This window comes from Papio anubis, chromosome 13 (assembly GCF_008728515.1).
Source record: "Papio anubis isolate 15944 chromosome 13, Panubis1.0, whole genome shotgun sequence".
In the NCBI taxonomy this organism is placed as follows: Eukaryota; Metazoa; Chordata; class Mammalia; order Primates; family Cercopithecidae; genus Papio; species Papio anubis.
This window is the reverse complement of record NC_044988.1, coordinates 81,587,047-81,601,172: the sequence shown is the minus strand read 5'-3', so window position 1 is coordinate 81,601,172 and position 14,126 is coordinate 81,587,047. Positions and strand designations below refer to the sequence as shown.

Genomic DNA, 14,126 nt, shown 5'->3' with positions numbered 1-14,126 from the left:
TGAACCTGGGAGGCGGAGGCTGCAGTGAACCAAGATCCTGCTACTTGCACTCCAGCCTGGGCGACAGAGCAAGACTCCATCTCAAAAAAAAAGTTTTTCTCAACTGAGCATAGTGGCTCACACTTGTAATCCCAGCACTTTGAGAGGATGAGGTTTCTTACCATCATCACTTTCATTCATTTATTTCACATCGATAAGGACTCATAGATTCTTATTTTATTCTACAGGTTATATTTCCTACTATCGTTTTTCATTTTATGTTCAAATTGTCCCTGATTTGGCCAGTAGGAGGCCGTTCACACTGGCTCTGTGGCCTTTTGACATGTCACCGTCATAATTGGAGCACTCCTTTCTTTCTGGCACTGGATATTTCAGATCTTCTTTACCCAACCTGGTGCTGGAATCAGCCATTTCTTCAGTGAGCCCTAGTTTCTTTTAGGGGAAAATGATATTTAAAAATCAATACCTAAACATTAGATGTGCTCATTGATAATAGGGCATAACTAAATGGACATGACTAGGACGTGTGTCTATGTTTGCTTCATAAATATATATTTCTCTGTGTGTGTGTATTTTAAAAAACAAATTTTAACTGAAAACCCCAATTCCAATCCAGCACGCTTTACAAATTGGTAACTCTCCAAGAATAAGAAATCTGATTCCCATTATCCTTAACATGTTTACCTGTTTGCTCAATCTTATATTACACAGAATTGGTTTCGGAATTGCAAACACATACTACCAACTTGATTTTTTGTTTGTTTTTGTCTTTGTTTTTGAGGCAGAGTCTCACTCTGCCCAGGCTGGAGTGCAGTGGCACAATCTGGGCTTGCTGCAGCCTTTGCCTCCCAGGTTCAAGCAGTTCTCATGCCTCAGCCTCCTGAGTAGCTGGTACTACAGATGTGCACCACCACACCGGCTAATTTTTTTGTATTTTTTGTAGAGACAGGGTTTTGCCATGTTGGCCAGGCTGGTCTTGAACTCCTGACCTCAAGTGATCTGCCTGCCTCGGCCTCCCAAAGTGCTGGGATTACAGGTGTGAGCCACTGCGCCTGGCTGAGCTTGATACTTACAAGACTTATTTTTCTGGGCATTGCTACATTGGTCTAGTTGTCTCCTTTTGTCATTACCAGAAGTCTGAATCTCTACTAAAATCTTCTTTATCTTACTCTTCTTCAAGACTGTCTTGGCAATTTTTGACTATTTGTATTTTTTAAGCATTTTAAGATCAGCTTGTTGAGTTCCAAAAAAAAAAAAAAAGGCAGCAGCAGTAGCTCTTGGGGTTTTGATTGGGATTACATTGAATTTACAAATGAGTTAGAAGATAATTGACATCATTATGATAGAATCTTCCAGTCTTTGAACATTGTGCATCTATCCGTTCATTTGGACTTTTTTTTTTTTTTTTTTTTTGAAAAGGGTTTTGCTCAGTCACTTAGGCTGAAGTGCAGTGGTACAATCATGCTTCACTGCAACCTTGACCTCCAGGCTCAGGCAATCTTCCCACCTCAGCCTCCTGAATAGCCAGGACCACAGGCATACATCACCATGCTCTGCTAATTAAAAAAAAATTTTTTTTTTTTTGGAGAGATGGGGTCCCTCTATATTACCTAGATTGGTCTAAAACTCCTGGTCTCAAGTGATCTCTGACCTCTGCTTCCCAAAGCACTAGGATTACAGGTGTGAGCCACTGCAGCCTGGATGTTTGTTAATGTCTTTCAGTAAAGTTGGGTGACTTTTCTCCTTAAAGATTTGCACATTTTTTTGTTGAATTTATTCCTGAGAATTTTTTTTTTTTTTTTTGAGACAGAGTCTTGCTCTATTGCCCAGGCTGGAGTGCAGTGGCGTGATCTCGGCTCACTGCAACCTCCGCCTCCCAGGTTCAAGCAATTCTCCTGCCTCAGCCTCCCGAAGCCGAGAGGCACATGCCACCATGCCTGGCTAATTTTTTGTATTTTTAGTAGAGGGGGTTTTCACAGTGTTAACTAGGATGGTTTTGATCTCCTGACCTCGTGATCCGCCTGTCTCGGCCTCCCAGAGTGCTGGGGTTATAGGTGTGAGCCACCGTGCCCGGCTATTCCTGAGAACTTCTTACTTTTACTTCTATTTTACATGGCATAGTGTGGTGTCTAGGAACCATACTTTTTGTATTCTGATTCTAGACCTATTATTTATGAGCTGTGTAATCTTGGGCAAGTTACTTAACTACTCTGCATTTCTCTTTCTTTCTGTGTGTAATGTGTAACCGTTCTTAACTGGTAGGGTTGTGAAGATTAAATGTGCTCATCATGTACATGAAGAGTTTAAAATGATACCTAACATAAGCCCAGTGTAAGTTTGAAGTATCATTATTGTTTTCTTTTCTAACTGTTGGTAATACAGAAATGCAACATTGTTATCTCTTGATTTTGTAACTCAGAAACCCTGATAAACTCTTACGAATTCCAATAATTTGCCTGTGGATTCTTTTTACATTTCAGTATACACAATCATATCATCTACAGATAATGTCAGTTTATATCCTTTCTTCTAATCCCTGGGGCTTTTTTATTTTTTGAGACAGAGTCTCGCTCTTTCACCCAGGCTGGAGTCCAGTTGCACAATCTTGGGTCACTGCAACCTCTGCCTTCCGAGTTCAAGCAATTCTCATGCCTCAGCCTCCTGAGTAGCTGGGATTACAGGTGCCTGCCACCACGTCTAGCTAATTTTTTGTATTTTTAGTAGAGATTGGGTTTCACCAGGTTGGCCAGCCTGGTCTCAAATGCCTCACCTCAAGTGATCCACCCACCTTGGCCCCCTAAAGTACTGGGATTACAGACAAGAGCCACCACACCTGGCCTAATCCCTGGGACTTTAATTCTTTTTCTTACTTAAATAAGATAGACCTAACTTTTAAAATTAATATAGAAATGGAAAAAGAAAGCATTTAGAATAGAGCTGCTGAAAACTTTTTTTTTTAAAGCTGTAAGACTTAACATGGAGCTGCAGTAATCAAACCAGTTTGGTAATGTCAGAAGGATAGATATATAGATTAATGGAGCATATTAGAGAGACTAGAAATAGATCCACAGATGTAGTCAATTGATTTTCAACAATGTTGCCAATCTAATCCACTAGGGAAAGGTAAAATCTTTCAGTAAGTGGGTTTTGTACAAGTGGATATTGGTATTGGGGATAAAAAGTATTAACCATTATCCTGTGGCATACTGACAAATTAACTTGAAATGGATCTTAGTCCTGTATGTAAAATTTGTTGTGTGGACCTGTAGTTCCAGCTATTCAGGAGGCCAAGGTGGAAGGATCACTTGAGCCCGCGAGTTCTGGGCTATAATGTTCTGTTCTGATCGGATGTCTGCACTTAAGTTCTGCAGCGATGTCGTGACTTCCCAGGAGAGGAGGCCAACAAGGTTGCCTAAGGAGGGATGAACTGGTCCAGGTCAGAAACAGAGGAGGTCACAACTTCCATGTAGATCCGTAGTGGTATTGTGCCTGTGAATAGCCATTGCACTCCAGCCTGGGCAACACCAAGACCCTGTCTCTTAAAAACAAATGCACTTATACCTATAAAATTTCCAGAAGAAGACATAGGAGAAAATCTTTGTAACCTGGAGATATGCAAAGTTTATTAGACCAAGAAAGCACAAATCGTAAAAGGAAATAATTTACGTATTGTACATCATAATTTTAGTGCTCCAGTGTTTGAAAGATACATCAAGAAAGCCAAAAGGCAAACATCACTCACTCCAAGTTGGCAAAACCTCTGGCTCCTACCTAGCCTGGTGATTTGTGAAATTTAAAAATGTTGCTGGGTGCGGTGGCCAGCACACCTGTAGTCCCTGTTACATGGGAGGCTGAGGTAGGAGGATTGTTTGAGCTCAGGCTTGAGTACGCTCTAACCAAGCCTGTGAATAGCTGCTGTACTTCATTCTGGGTAACACAGTCAGACCCCATCTCCAAAAAATATATGAATAAATTAATTAAAATGTGATTTACTGTTAAACACAAATGTTCATAGCAGTTTTATTTATAATAGCCAAAATCTAGAAGTATTCTACTAACAGGTGAATAGATAAAAGTGGTCCTTCTATGCAGTCAAATACTATTCAGCAATAAAAAGGAATAAAGTAGTGATAAAGGCAAAGGGATTATGCTGAACAAGAGAAGCCAGACGGAAAGGAACACCTATTGTATAATTCTGTTTGTATGTATTTCTATAAAATGCAAACTAATCTATAGTGTGAGAAAGATCAGTGGTTGCCCGAGGACAAGGTTTGGAGAGAGAGAGATAGCAGAGGGACATGAGAAAATTTTCAGGAATGATGTGAATATTTGTTATCTTGATTGTGATGATAATTTCACATGCTTTAAATATACAGTCATGTGTTCCTTAACCACAGGGATACGTTCTGAGAAACGTGTCATTAGGTGGTTTTGTTGTGTACTTAAACAAACATAGATGTTATAGTCTACTATACACCTAGACTGTATGGCATGTTACCGTAATGAATACTATAGGCAACTATAACATATGATAAGTATTTGTGTATCTAAACATAGAAAGGGTACAGTAAAAATACAGTATAAAAATAAAAATGGTACACCTGTATAGGGCACTTCCCATGAGTAGAGGTTGCAGGACTGAAAGTAATATTTTTCTTTCCTTAATAATAAATTAGCCTTAGCTTGCCCGGGCATGGTGGCTCACACCTGTAATCCCAGCACTTTGGGAGGCCGAGACAAGTGGATCACTTGAGGTTAGGAGTTCGAGACCAGCCTGGCCAACACTGTGAAACCCCATCTGTAGTGAAAAATACAAAAATTAGCTGGGCGTGGTGGAGGGCTTCTGTAATCCCAGCTACTTGGGAGGCTGAGGCAGGAGAATTGCTTGAACCCAGGAGGCAGAGTCTGCAGTGAGCCCAGATTGTGCCACTGCACTCCAGCCTGGGCGACAGAGTGAGACTCAGTTTAGAAAAATAATGATAGTAAATTAAATAAATAAATAAAATAACCTTAGCTTACTACAATTTTAACTTTATAAACTTTTTATTTTTAACTTTTGACTCTTGTGATAATACTTAGCTTGAAACACAAGCGCATTGTGTACAAAATATTTTTTGTTTACAAGGTGTTTAAAAATGTTTTTTCTTCATATCCTTATTCTGTGAACTTTTTTCTATTAAACTTTTTTCAACTTTTAGTTTTTTATTAAAAACTAAGACACATACACACGTTAACCTCAGCCTACGCAAGGTCAGGACTGTCAATATCACTGTCTTCTACTTCTACATCTTGTCCCACTGGAAGGTCTTCAGGGACAGTAACATGCATGAAACTGTCATCTATAATGACAATACATTCTTGTGGAAGACCTCCTGAAGGACCTGCTTGAAGCTGTTTTACAGTTAAGTTTTTTTAAAAAAAACAAGTAGAAGTACACTCTAAAATAACAATAAGAAGTATAGTATAGTATATACTATATAATAAAAGTATAGTATGTATATAAACCAGTAGCATAATTCTTTATTACCAAGTATTATATACTGTACACAATTTTATTTTCTGTACTTTTACTGAGTTTGTTTATACCAGCATCACTACAAACATATGAAGAATATGTTGCACTACAGTGTTACAATGGCTATAACATTACTGAGCAATAGGAATTTTTCAGTTCCATTATAATCATATGGGACCACCATTGTATATGTGGATCGTTATTGACCACTGAGCATGACAGTATATCAAAACTCATCACATTGTACACAGATATACATAATATATTACATACACATGTATATATGTACATTGTATTGTGTGTAAGTTAGAAAAGAAATGAAGTCAAATCATTTTACTCTAATGCTGAGTACCCTCCAAAGGGTACTATTTCTTTCAGAGTGGATGTCCCCATCTTTACATTGGATTACAAGGCCCTGTACCATCTTTTTTTCTTTTTGACAGATCTTTTTTCATGCCCCCCTACTTCATCCTTCTGTCCCTCAATACTAATATCCCTATTGTTTATCAAACATATTAGGTATGTTCCAACCTCCAGATCATTCCACTGGTTATTTCTTCTGCCTGGAGTGCTTTTCTTGCAGGTACACTGGGAGAGATATTTTTCATCTGCCTTCTTTGACCTGTCTTGACAAGCTCTTCCTCAGAACTCTCCTGATCCTTCCTTCCTTCCTTCCCTCCCCCCTCCTCCCTTCCCTTCCCTCTTCCTCTTCCTCTTCTCCCGTCCCATCCCCTCCCTCTCTTCTTTTCTTTTTCTTCTCTCTTTCTTTTCTTTCAACAGATCTCTCTCACTCTGTTACCCAGGCTGGAGTGCAGTGGTTCTATCATGCCTCACTGCAGCTTGGAACTCCTGGACTCAGGCAATCCTTCCACCTCAGCCTCCTGAGTAGCTGGGAATACAGGCAGGCACCACCATGCCTGACTAATTTTAAAATTTTTTGTAGAGAGGGGGTTCTCACTATGTTTTCCAGGCTTCTCTTGAACTCTTGGCCTGAAGTGATCCACCCACCTTGGCCTCCGAAAGTGCTGGGATTCTAGGTGTGAGTCACTATGCCCAGCCTGTTTTTTTCCATAGTAATTGTCACCTTCTTCCATACGATACAGTTAACTTATTGCATATTCTGTGTATTGTTTATTCTGTTTTTAATCTCTATTAAACTTCACCAGGGCAGACTTGGGGAGCAGGATGCCTATTTAGTTTACTAATATTTCCTAATTCCTGAAGCAAAGTAATCATGCAAACAATATTTGTTGAATAAATGTTTATTATTCTGTTTTTTCCACTACTGGTTTGAAGTTTAGCACTGTTTCTGTTTTTATCTAGATTTTTAACTTTCAAACATTTTACCAAAATCTAATGTTAATTAATAGCTGTACCTTTTCTTACATAATAGAAGAATATTAGGACACTTGGACTCCTTTTACCTCCTCCTACTGTGATGTTATTATATTTTTACATTATTTGACTTTAATCTTGCCATTTGTTATTATTGCTTTGTACAATCAGTATTCATTTAGATTAAACCATATATAACTTTAGGTTTTTCATTCCTTCTTGCAACTCAAGACAGGCCATCTGAAAACACTTATATTCTGCCTGAAAGATACTTTTTAGTATTTCACTTAGGGAAAGGTCTATGGTAACATATTTGAAGTTTTTATTTGTCCCAAAATATTTTTCTTTTGTTATCAATTTTAAGAGTTATTTTTGCTGAGTATAAAGTTCTAGGTTGACAGGTATTTTTTCTTTCAGCATATTAAAGATACCATTCGATGGTATTCTGGTTTCCTTTGTTGCTCTTAGAAAGTCAGTTGTCGGCTGGGCGCAGTGGCGCACGCCTGTAATCTCAGCACTTTGGGAGGCCGAGGCGGGCAGATCACAAGGTCAGGAGATCGAGACCATCCTGGCTAACACAGTGAAACCCTGTCTCCACTAAAAATACAAAAAATTAGCTGGGCGTGGTGACAAGCGCCTGTAGTCCCAGCTACTCGGGAGGCTGAGGCAGGAGAATGGCATGAACCTGGGAGGCAGAGCTTGCAGTGAGCCAAGATTGTGCCACTGCACTCCAGGCTGGGTGACAGAGCGAGACTCTGTCTCTAAAAAAAAAAAAAAGAAAGTCAGTTGTCAAGCTAACTACTGCTCTGTTTTTTCTGGCTATTCTTTAGGAATTTTCCTTTTTTTTGGTGTCCTTTTTCTTTTGTGTAGTTTCAGTATAATGTATTTGATGTATTCATTTAAGGATTTATTTTTATTCTAATTGGAGCTCATTGGGCTTCTTGAGTCAGTGAATTGTTTGTTATTTTCAGTGGTTCTAGAAATTATCCTTTCATGTATTTCCCCTTACCACTATTTCTCTCCTCTTTCTGGAGCTTTGATTAGACATGTTATACCCCCATACTGTCCTCAGTGTACCAAACTTACTTTCCTTTCTGGGCTGCATGTGGAATAATTTCTTAGGACCTAACTTTCAGTTCACTGATGACGCTCTTCAACTTGGTTTAATTGTTGTTAAATCGGTCCTGTAATTTTAGATTTTAGCAATTGTAGCTTTCATTTCCAGAAATTTTATTTGGTTCATTTTTAAAAAGTGTCTCCTGTACTACAGATATTTTTTTTGTATGTCTTTTTTCAAACATACTATTTAAATCTTCATCTGCTTAATTTAGTATCTCAGACTTTTTGCAGTTTTCTTTCTGCTTAGATATTTCTGACTTTTTGGGGTTTTTTGTGGGGGAGGGTGAGGATGAGTTACTCACTTTACTTGGAGAATTAATTATGATTGTCCTTTGAGGCTTGGGATTAAGGTGTTTGTTCCTCCAGAGAGAATTTGCTTGCTTGCAACATTAAAGGCTCTATGTTCAGGATCATTTCAACCTAAATTTGCAGCTTGATTTTCCTTTGGACTTCCAAGAAATGTAAATTTGGGCTGTAAAGTTTTGTGAAAGCTTCCTGTCGGTTAGAACTTTTCAGGGACTTTTCTCCCTTCTCTGCTAGTCACAAGTAAACCTTCCTCATAGTCTTTTGAAGATGGTAGGAATAGAAGATAGGGTAGGTTATTTTCAGCTTATACTGATAGGTTAATGCAGTGAGAGTATCCTATTGACTTCTCACCATGGGCTAACCCTGGTATTTGCTTCTGGCCTGCTACCCCATGAGCTGATCAAACCAAAGCTCAGTGTCACAGGGTTAGAGTTTGGGCCTAGTTACTCCTTATAATCTTGGCAACTTTTAGGTTTTTTAAAGAAAGTCTTTATACTTGTTCATTGAGCATTTTTCTACAGTAAGGTTGATTTATATTCTCCAATTTAGACATTAAGCTTGTTTGTTTAGGATTTTGCTCTTTCAAATAACACTGTGATAAACTGATTTCATAGGTTAAAATGTTATGTATTAATTCATATTGCCTTGGTTGCTATCATGGTGGTACATTTTCCAAATGTGAAGAATCTGTTCTTAGTCATTCAGATCCGAAACGTTTTTCTTAAAGGTTTGTGTAATTGCCTCGTTCGGAAATGAAGATATGAATCCATTGTCTAACGGGTTACTTTGCTATATAATGTTTCTGTTTCTGCTCATTTAGGGAGTGTGGATTATATAGACACTTGAAAAATGCATGTTTTATCAAATTTTAGCAAATGTTCTAATTAATCTTATTTTACATGGAAACAGTTATTTAAATTTGGTCTTGATAATTGTTTGCCAGTCCTTTTATGTATTTCTATTGAATGTTCTATGATAGTTATCTCAAAATCTTTCCTAATTTCTCTCAAATCTGCTTGCTAGAGCTCTCTCTCTGCTCACCCTTTCTGTAGCCATCTGTGTTAGCCACTTTGCTGTGCTTAACAACTACTCCCCCTCATCAGTGGTTGATAGAAATTAATGTTTATTTCTCTCCCATGCCTCGGCAGCTGTGAATAAGCTCTTGCTGCCATCCTCCACTTGTCTTTTTTATGTAGGGCCCATGCTAAAGATCACTCCTTTTTGAGTCATGGCATTCTTGTGGCAGAGAGTCAAGAATAAGGGAGCAGGTATAAACCTGTAATGCCACTTGAAGGCTCTGTGTGGAAGTAGTAACATGTGTCATTTCCACCTTTCTTCTTTGGGAAAAACATCACATGATCAAGCCCAGTGTGAACTGCATGGAAATGTGTGCTCTTCCACCAGAAGGCATTGCAAGTCATGTTTGGCCAGTTATATAGAAGTGGACAAGTGAATATTGGCAACAATAATACAATATCCACCATCTCTCTCCTTATGTTTAACTTTGTTTTTAGCCTTTCTAGCATAGATGTTCATAATTGCTTGTGTCTATCTTGAGGTCTCTTTGTGAAGTCTTCCTTTGTGCCTTTAATATACTGTTTTCTGTTGTAAAAATGAATCATTTTACCTATGTATGATCTTGAGCTTACTTGTGTGTAAATTTAGCAAAGACAAAATCTTGTCTGTTTTGTTCAGACTCCTCACTAGAATGCGTAGCTCATGATATGCTCACAACATGTATTTGTTGAATGGATTTTACTCTCCCTTCTTACTTCATCAATTATTCTGTCAGTTTCTCTCATTTTTTGAATCTCAATGTCAATTCTCTCTGCTAATTCTATCCCTGCAGTCTCTTGTGACTGTATTTTCTTGAATTACTGTAATTAGTTACATATTGAATAAATTATAGTAAATCTTTTTAATGAAGAAAATAAAATTATATGAGTTTTTAACTCCTGGCAAATAGAGCCTACATACTTGTGCCTATAAATATGGTCATCTCCCTATCATTAAAAAGCAAACTCCCCACTTTGAGGTTTGCAGTCCAACCTCTCACTATTTCTATAATACTGTTGTTTACCTTTTTCATTTCTCATTCTCTGTGCCCTATATTGAAGGTCCTCCCCATCCCCCTTTTGAAACTGTTCCTCTAGATTCTGAAGTACTATAATTCCTTGTTTTTTTTTTCCTGTTTCTAAGGCTAGTCTCTTTCTCTTTTCTGTAGCATATTCCCTTTCCTTCTATTGCTTAAGTGTGCCTATACCCGCAGGCTGTATCTTTTTTTTTTTTTGAGACGGAGTCTCGCCCTGTCACCCAGGCTGGAGTGCAGTGGCCGGATCTCAGCTCACTGCAAGCTCCTCCTCTCGGGTTCACGGCATTCTCCTGCCTCAGCCTCCCGAGTAGCTGGGACTACAGGCACCCGCCACTTCGCCCGGCTAGTTTTTTGTATTTTTAGTAGAGACGGGGTTTCACCGTGTTAGCCAGGATGGTCTCGATCTCCTGACCTCATGATCCGCCCGTCTCGGCCTCCCAAAGTGCTGGGATTACAGGCTTGAGCCACCGCGCCCGGCCGGCTGTATCTTTAGCCTTCTTCATTTCTTGTCTCCTGCCATTTTTAGTGGAGCTCTCATTTGTATGACTTTCACATTTATTTCTACACAGGTAATTCACAAATTTATGTGTTTACTTATAATAATCTGACTTTGCTCCCTTATTTCCACTTTTGGCCATTTCTATTTGAATATCTCATCATCATCTCAAATTTGATGTTCCCCCAAACCAATTAATCATTTGTCTACTAAAACTGACTCTCCATTGGAACTGACTCCCATTTTTGTTGATGATACACAGTCACAAGGCTTCTTAAAGGAAGGAGAAGACCAGCATTTGTTTAGCATTTAGTACACAGTAAATACTGTGCTTCTTTGATTACATAATATCTGGCTAACGTTTTACCTCCAGTGAAAACTTCTCTGACCAGTCACAGCGAATCCTCTGTGATCGCTTCTTATTCCAGTTGTAATACATTTGAATTTGTACCATTCGACCCTCATCATGAATCTCCTATAATTCATACTTTTAGTTTGTAAGCCTCTCAAAGGCAAGAATTTTAACTCATTTTTTAAAAATCAGCATAGTTACTCCACAGATACAGATTTAATAACATTTAATAAGTAACTGATTTTTCATTATGAAATCTTGCTCTAAATAAGAGAAAGAATCTCAGGCTAGTCCAAAACTAAGTAACAGCTAAACTGTACTCTTGGTCTTTGAACCCAGTTGAAAGGGGTTAGCCTTTCGAAGTGGCAGAGGCTCTTAATTTATACATTAAAGATCACTTTTGAACAGATCTTTACTCCGTAACAGAATCTCTTTGTTAGTAATATACTTTCATGGAGCCGTTTTATATTGCTTTCATAACCGTATTTATAGAAGGCAGTGTGTTTACTTTAGCTTCTCTTTCCCATTAGGTGCACCAGGTATAATTTCTTCACCATATGCAGGGGCTGCTGGATTTGCCCCAGCCATTGGATTTCCTCAAGCTACAGGTGATTCTTTTAAGTTGGATTTGAAATGACTTTTAATGAAGTTGTATATTTCCTGGGAACTTATCAAGATGAAGAATGTTACTATATTTGAAGAATTTACCATAAAGCATTACACATATCAGCTGTAGAAGTGTAGTGATTTGTATGATACATAGCTTCCTTGTTATTTACAAATTATTCTCTCTGGTCCCATTCTTAATTCCAATAATCCATTATGTGTTCTGCATCATTTTTGTTTGCTTTTGGCACAAATAACTGTAGGCTAACTACATGAAATAACCTTAGATTTGCCTTTCCAGTTGTTAATATAAAATGTTTAAGTTGCTTCTGTCTTTACTGATAAGCTTATCAATTATGTGTTGAACAGACCTGTCTTACCTTTGTGCCTTCAATGCCTTTGACAGTACTCAACAAATATACAGTCATACTATACATTCACTATTCATCTTCAGAAAACCTTTTGTCATTAATGGGTTTTGAAGATTACCGTAGAGGGGTATGCATGCTGTGTATTTCAGGGGATGTATGTTTTGTCTCTAGCTAATGGAGATAATTAAGAGATAGGAGTTGATTAATACTTTGATAATGACTCCCATTATTTTCCAAATAGTAAGCAAAATGAATTTGATTAGGGCATCTAAAGAAAACACTGAGGTTGGTGATTAGGGGAATGACAGAGTGGTAAGCCTATTCCATGTATTTCCACCTTAAACTGATTCGTGACCGTAACTACATTTTAAATTGCAACATAGCTGCTTTCTGGCAGTAATCTTTATATTCTAACCTTTGAATTCTGGGAATTTTAACTATTCTCTCTTTCTCTTTTTTTTTTTTTTTTTGGTTGTTGTTATGAGACAGAATCTCGCTCTGTCGCCTAGGCTGGAATGCAGTGGCGCAATCTCGGCTTACTGCAACCTCCACTTCCTGGGTTCAAACGATTCTCATGCCTCAACCTTCTGAGTGGCTGGGACTAGTAGCTGGGACTAGACGTGCATGCCACCACGCCCAGCTAATTTGTGTATTTTTAGTAGAGATGGGGTTTTGCCATGTTGGCCAGGCTGTTCTCAAACTCCTGACCTCAAGTGATCAGCCTGCCTCAGCCTCCCAAAGTGCTGGGATTAAAGGGTGAGCCACTGCACCCAGCCAGTAACTACTCTCTTTTTGATGGAGAGGATGGAGTTAACAGAAAGAGTGATATGAAAGTTGAGGTTTTAAATTTTACCATCTTGGTGGTTTTTAGTATATCTTAACATATATTTAATTAAGTGAATATTCTACCTGTCATGTTAAAAATATAGTTTTATTTATTTGAAGCTCCTCCAAGTTTAATAATTGGTGGACATTTTGATATGTTTTCCCTCATTTTGGATATTTCTTTTAGATATACTCTTTGTATAAATATTAATATTAAGAAAGACGAAAAGTGAATAAAAGAGGGCTTCTGACTTGAGAAGACTTTTAAGCTGATAGAAGATAAACACACACACACACATCCTACAGTGTAGCTGAACTGTGCTCTTAGCTCATGTATAACAGACATACAAACAGCAAAAGTTATGCAAAAGTGTCAGGGTTGGACTGCTGGGGCATGGGAATATGTCATGTGAGGGCTATTGATTTTGTGCAATAGTATTCAGCCTGGGAATGTGGTCTGCACAGTTTTAAAATTCAGCAGTATGGATGATGGTAGTTATGACCTTCTTAGATTGTCAAGCAGAATAGGCTGAATGTAAAATATATTATAATTTAATTACATGATATGTGGTAAAGTGGCCAGACTGTTTATTTTAAAGAATCATTAAATTAAGGAATTGGTTCATTTTGCATAAACTAGAAGTTTTACCTTAGACAGTTTTTAAGCTGAGAACACAATATAGTGGGAAAGTGTGCTGTTTTAAGTATAGTGTCAGTATTCTGGTGTTACTGAGCTTTCAGTATTTCCATAATACCTAGAGAAGTAGAGAGCTCAGAACATTTCTGCTACAAAAGAATATTGAATTTTGTAAATTTCTATTTTGGTCAAAATAGTATTTATATAGCATTTTATACAGTCACAAAATGTTTTTCCCGTATAAAATGTCATATAGCACTACCTAGCATGCATGTTTTTGACTTCTGCTGAAGGACTTTAAAAAAATACACATCTGATTTTATGGTAGAAGTCAGTATGAATGAGGATATATCTATTGTAAGAAACAGAGGGAGTGTTTGTAGTTGACAGACCCTCTGAAAAGCCTAACAGCGTTAGGCCCAGTGAGTTCAGTTACTCTGCAGAGTACTGTGTGAATAATAGAGCACTAAGT

General features: G+C 38.0%; 1 protein-coding gene across 1 annotated transcript in view; it reads left to right on the top strand.

Moving 5' to 3' along the window:
• PTBP3 (polypyrimidine tract binding protein 3) overlaps positions 1 to 14,126 on the top strand; it is a 116,936-nt gene that overhangs the window by 88,850 nt on the left and 13,960 nt on the right. Inside the window, exon 9 of the mRNA XM_031654404.1 lies at positions 11,746 to 11,823. Coding sequence (XP_031510264.1) covers positions 11,746 to 11,823 — 78 coding nt within the window. The remainder of the gene's footprint in view (positions 1 to 11,745; positions 11,824 to 14,126) is intronic.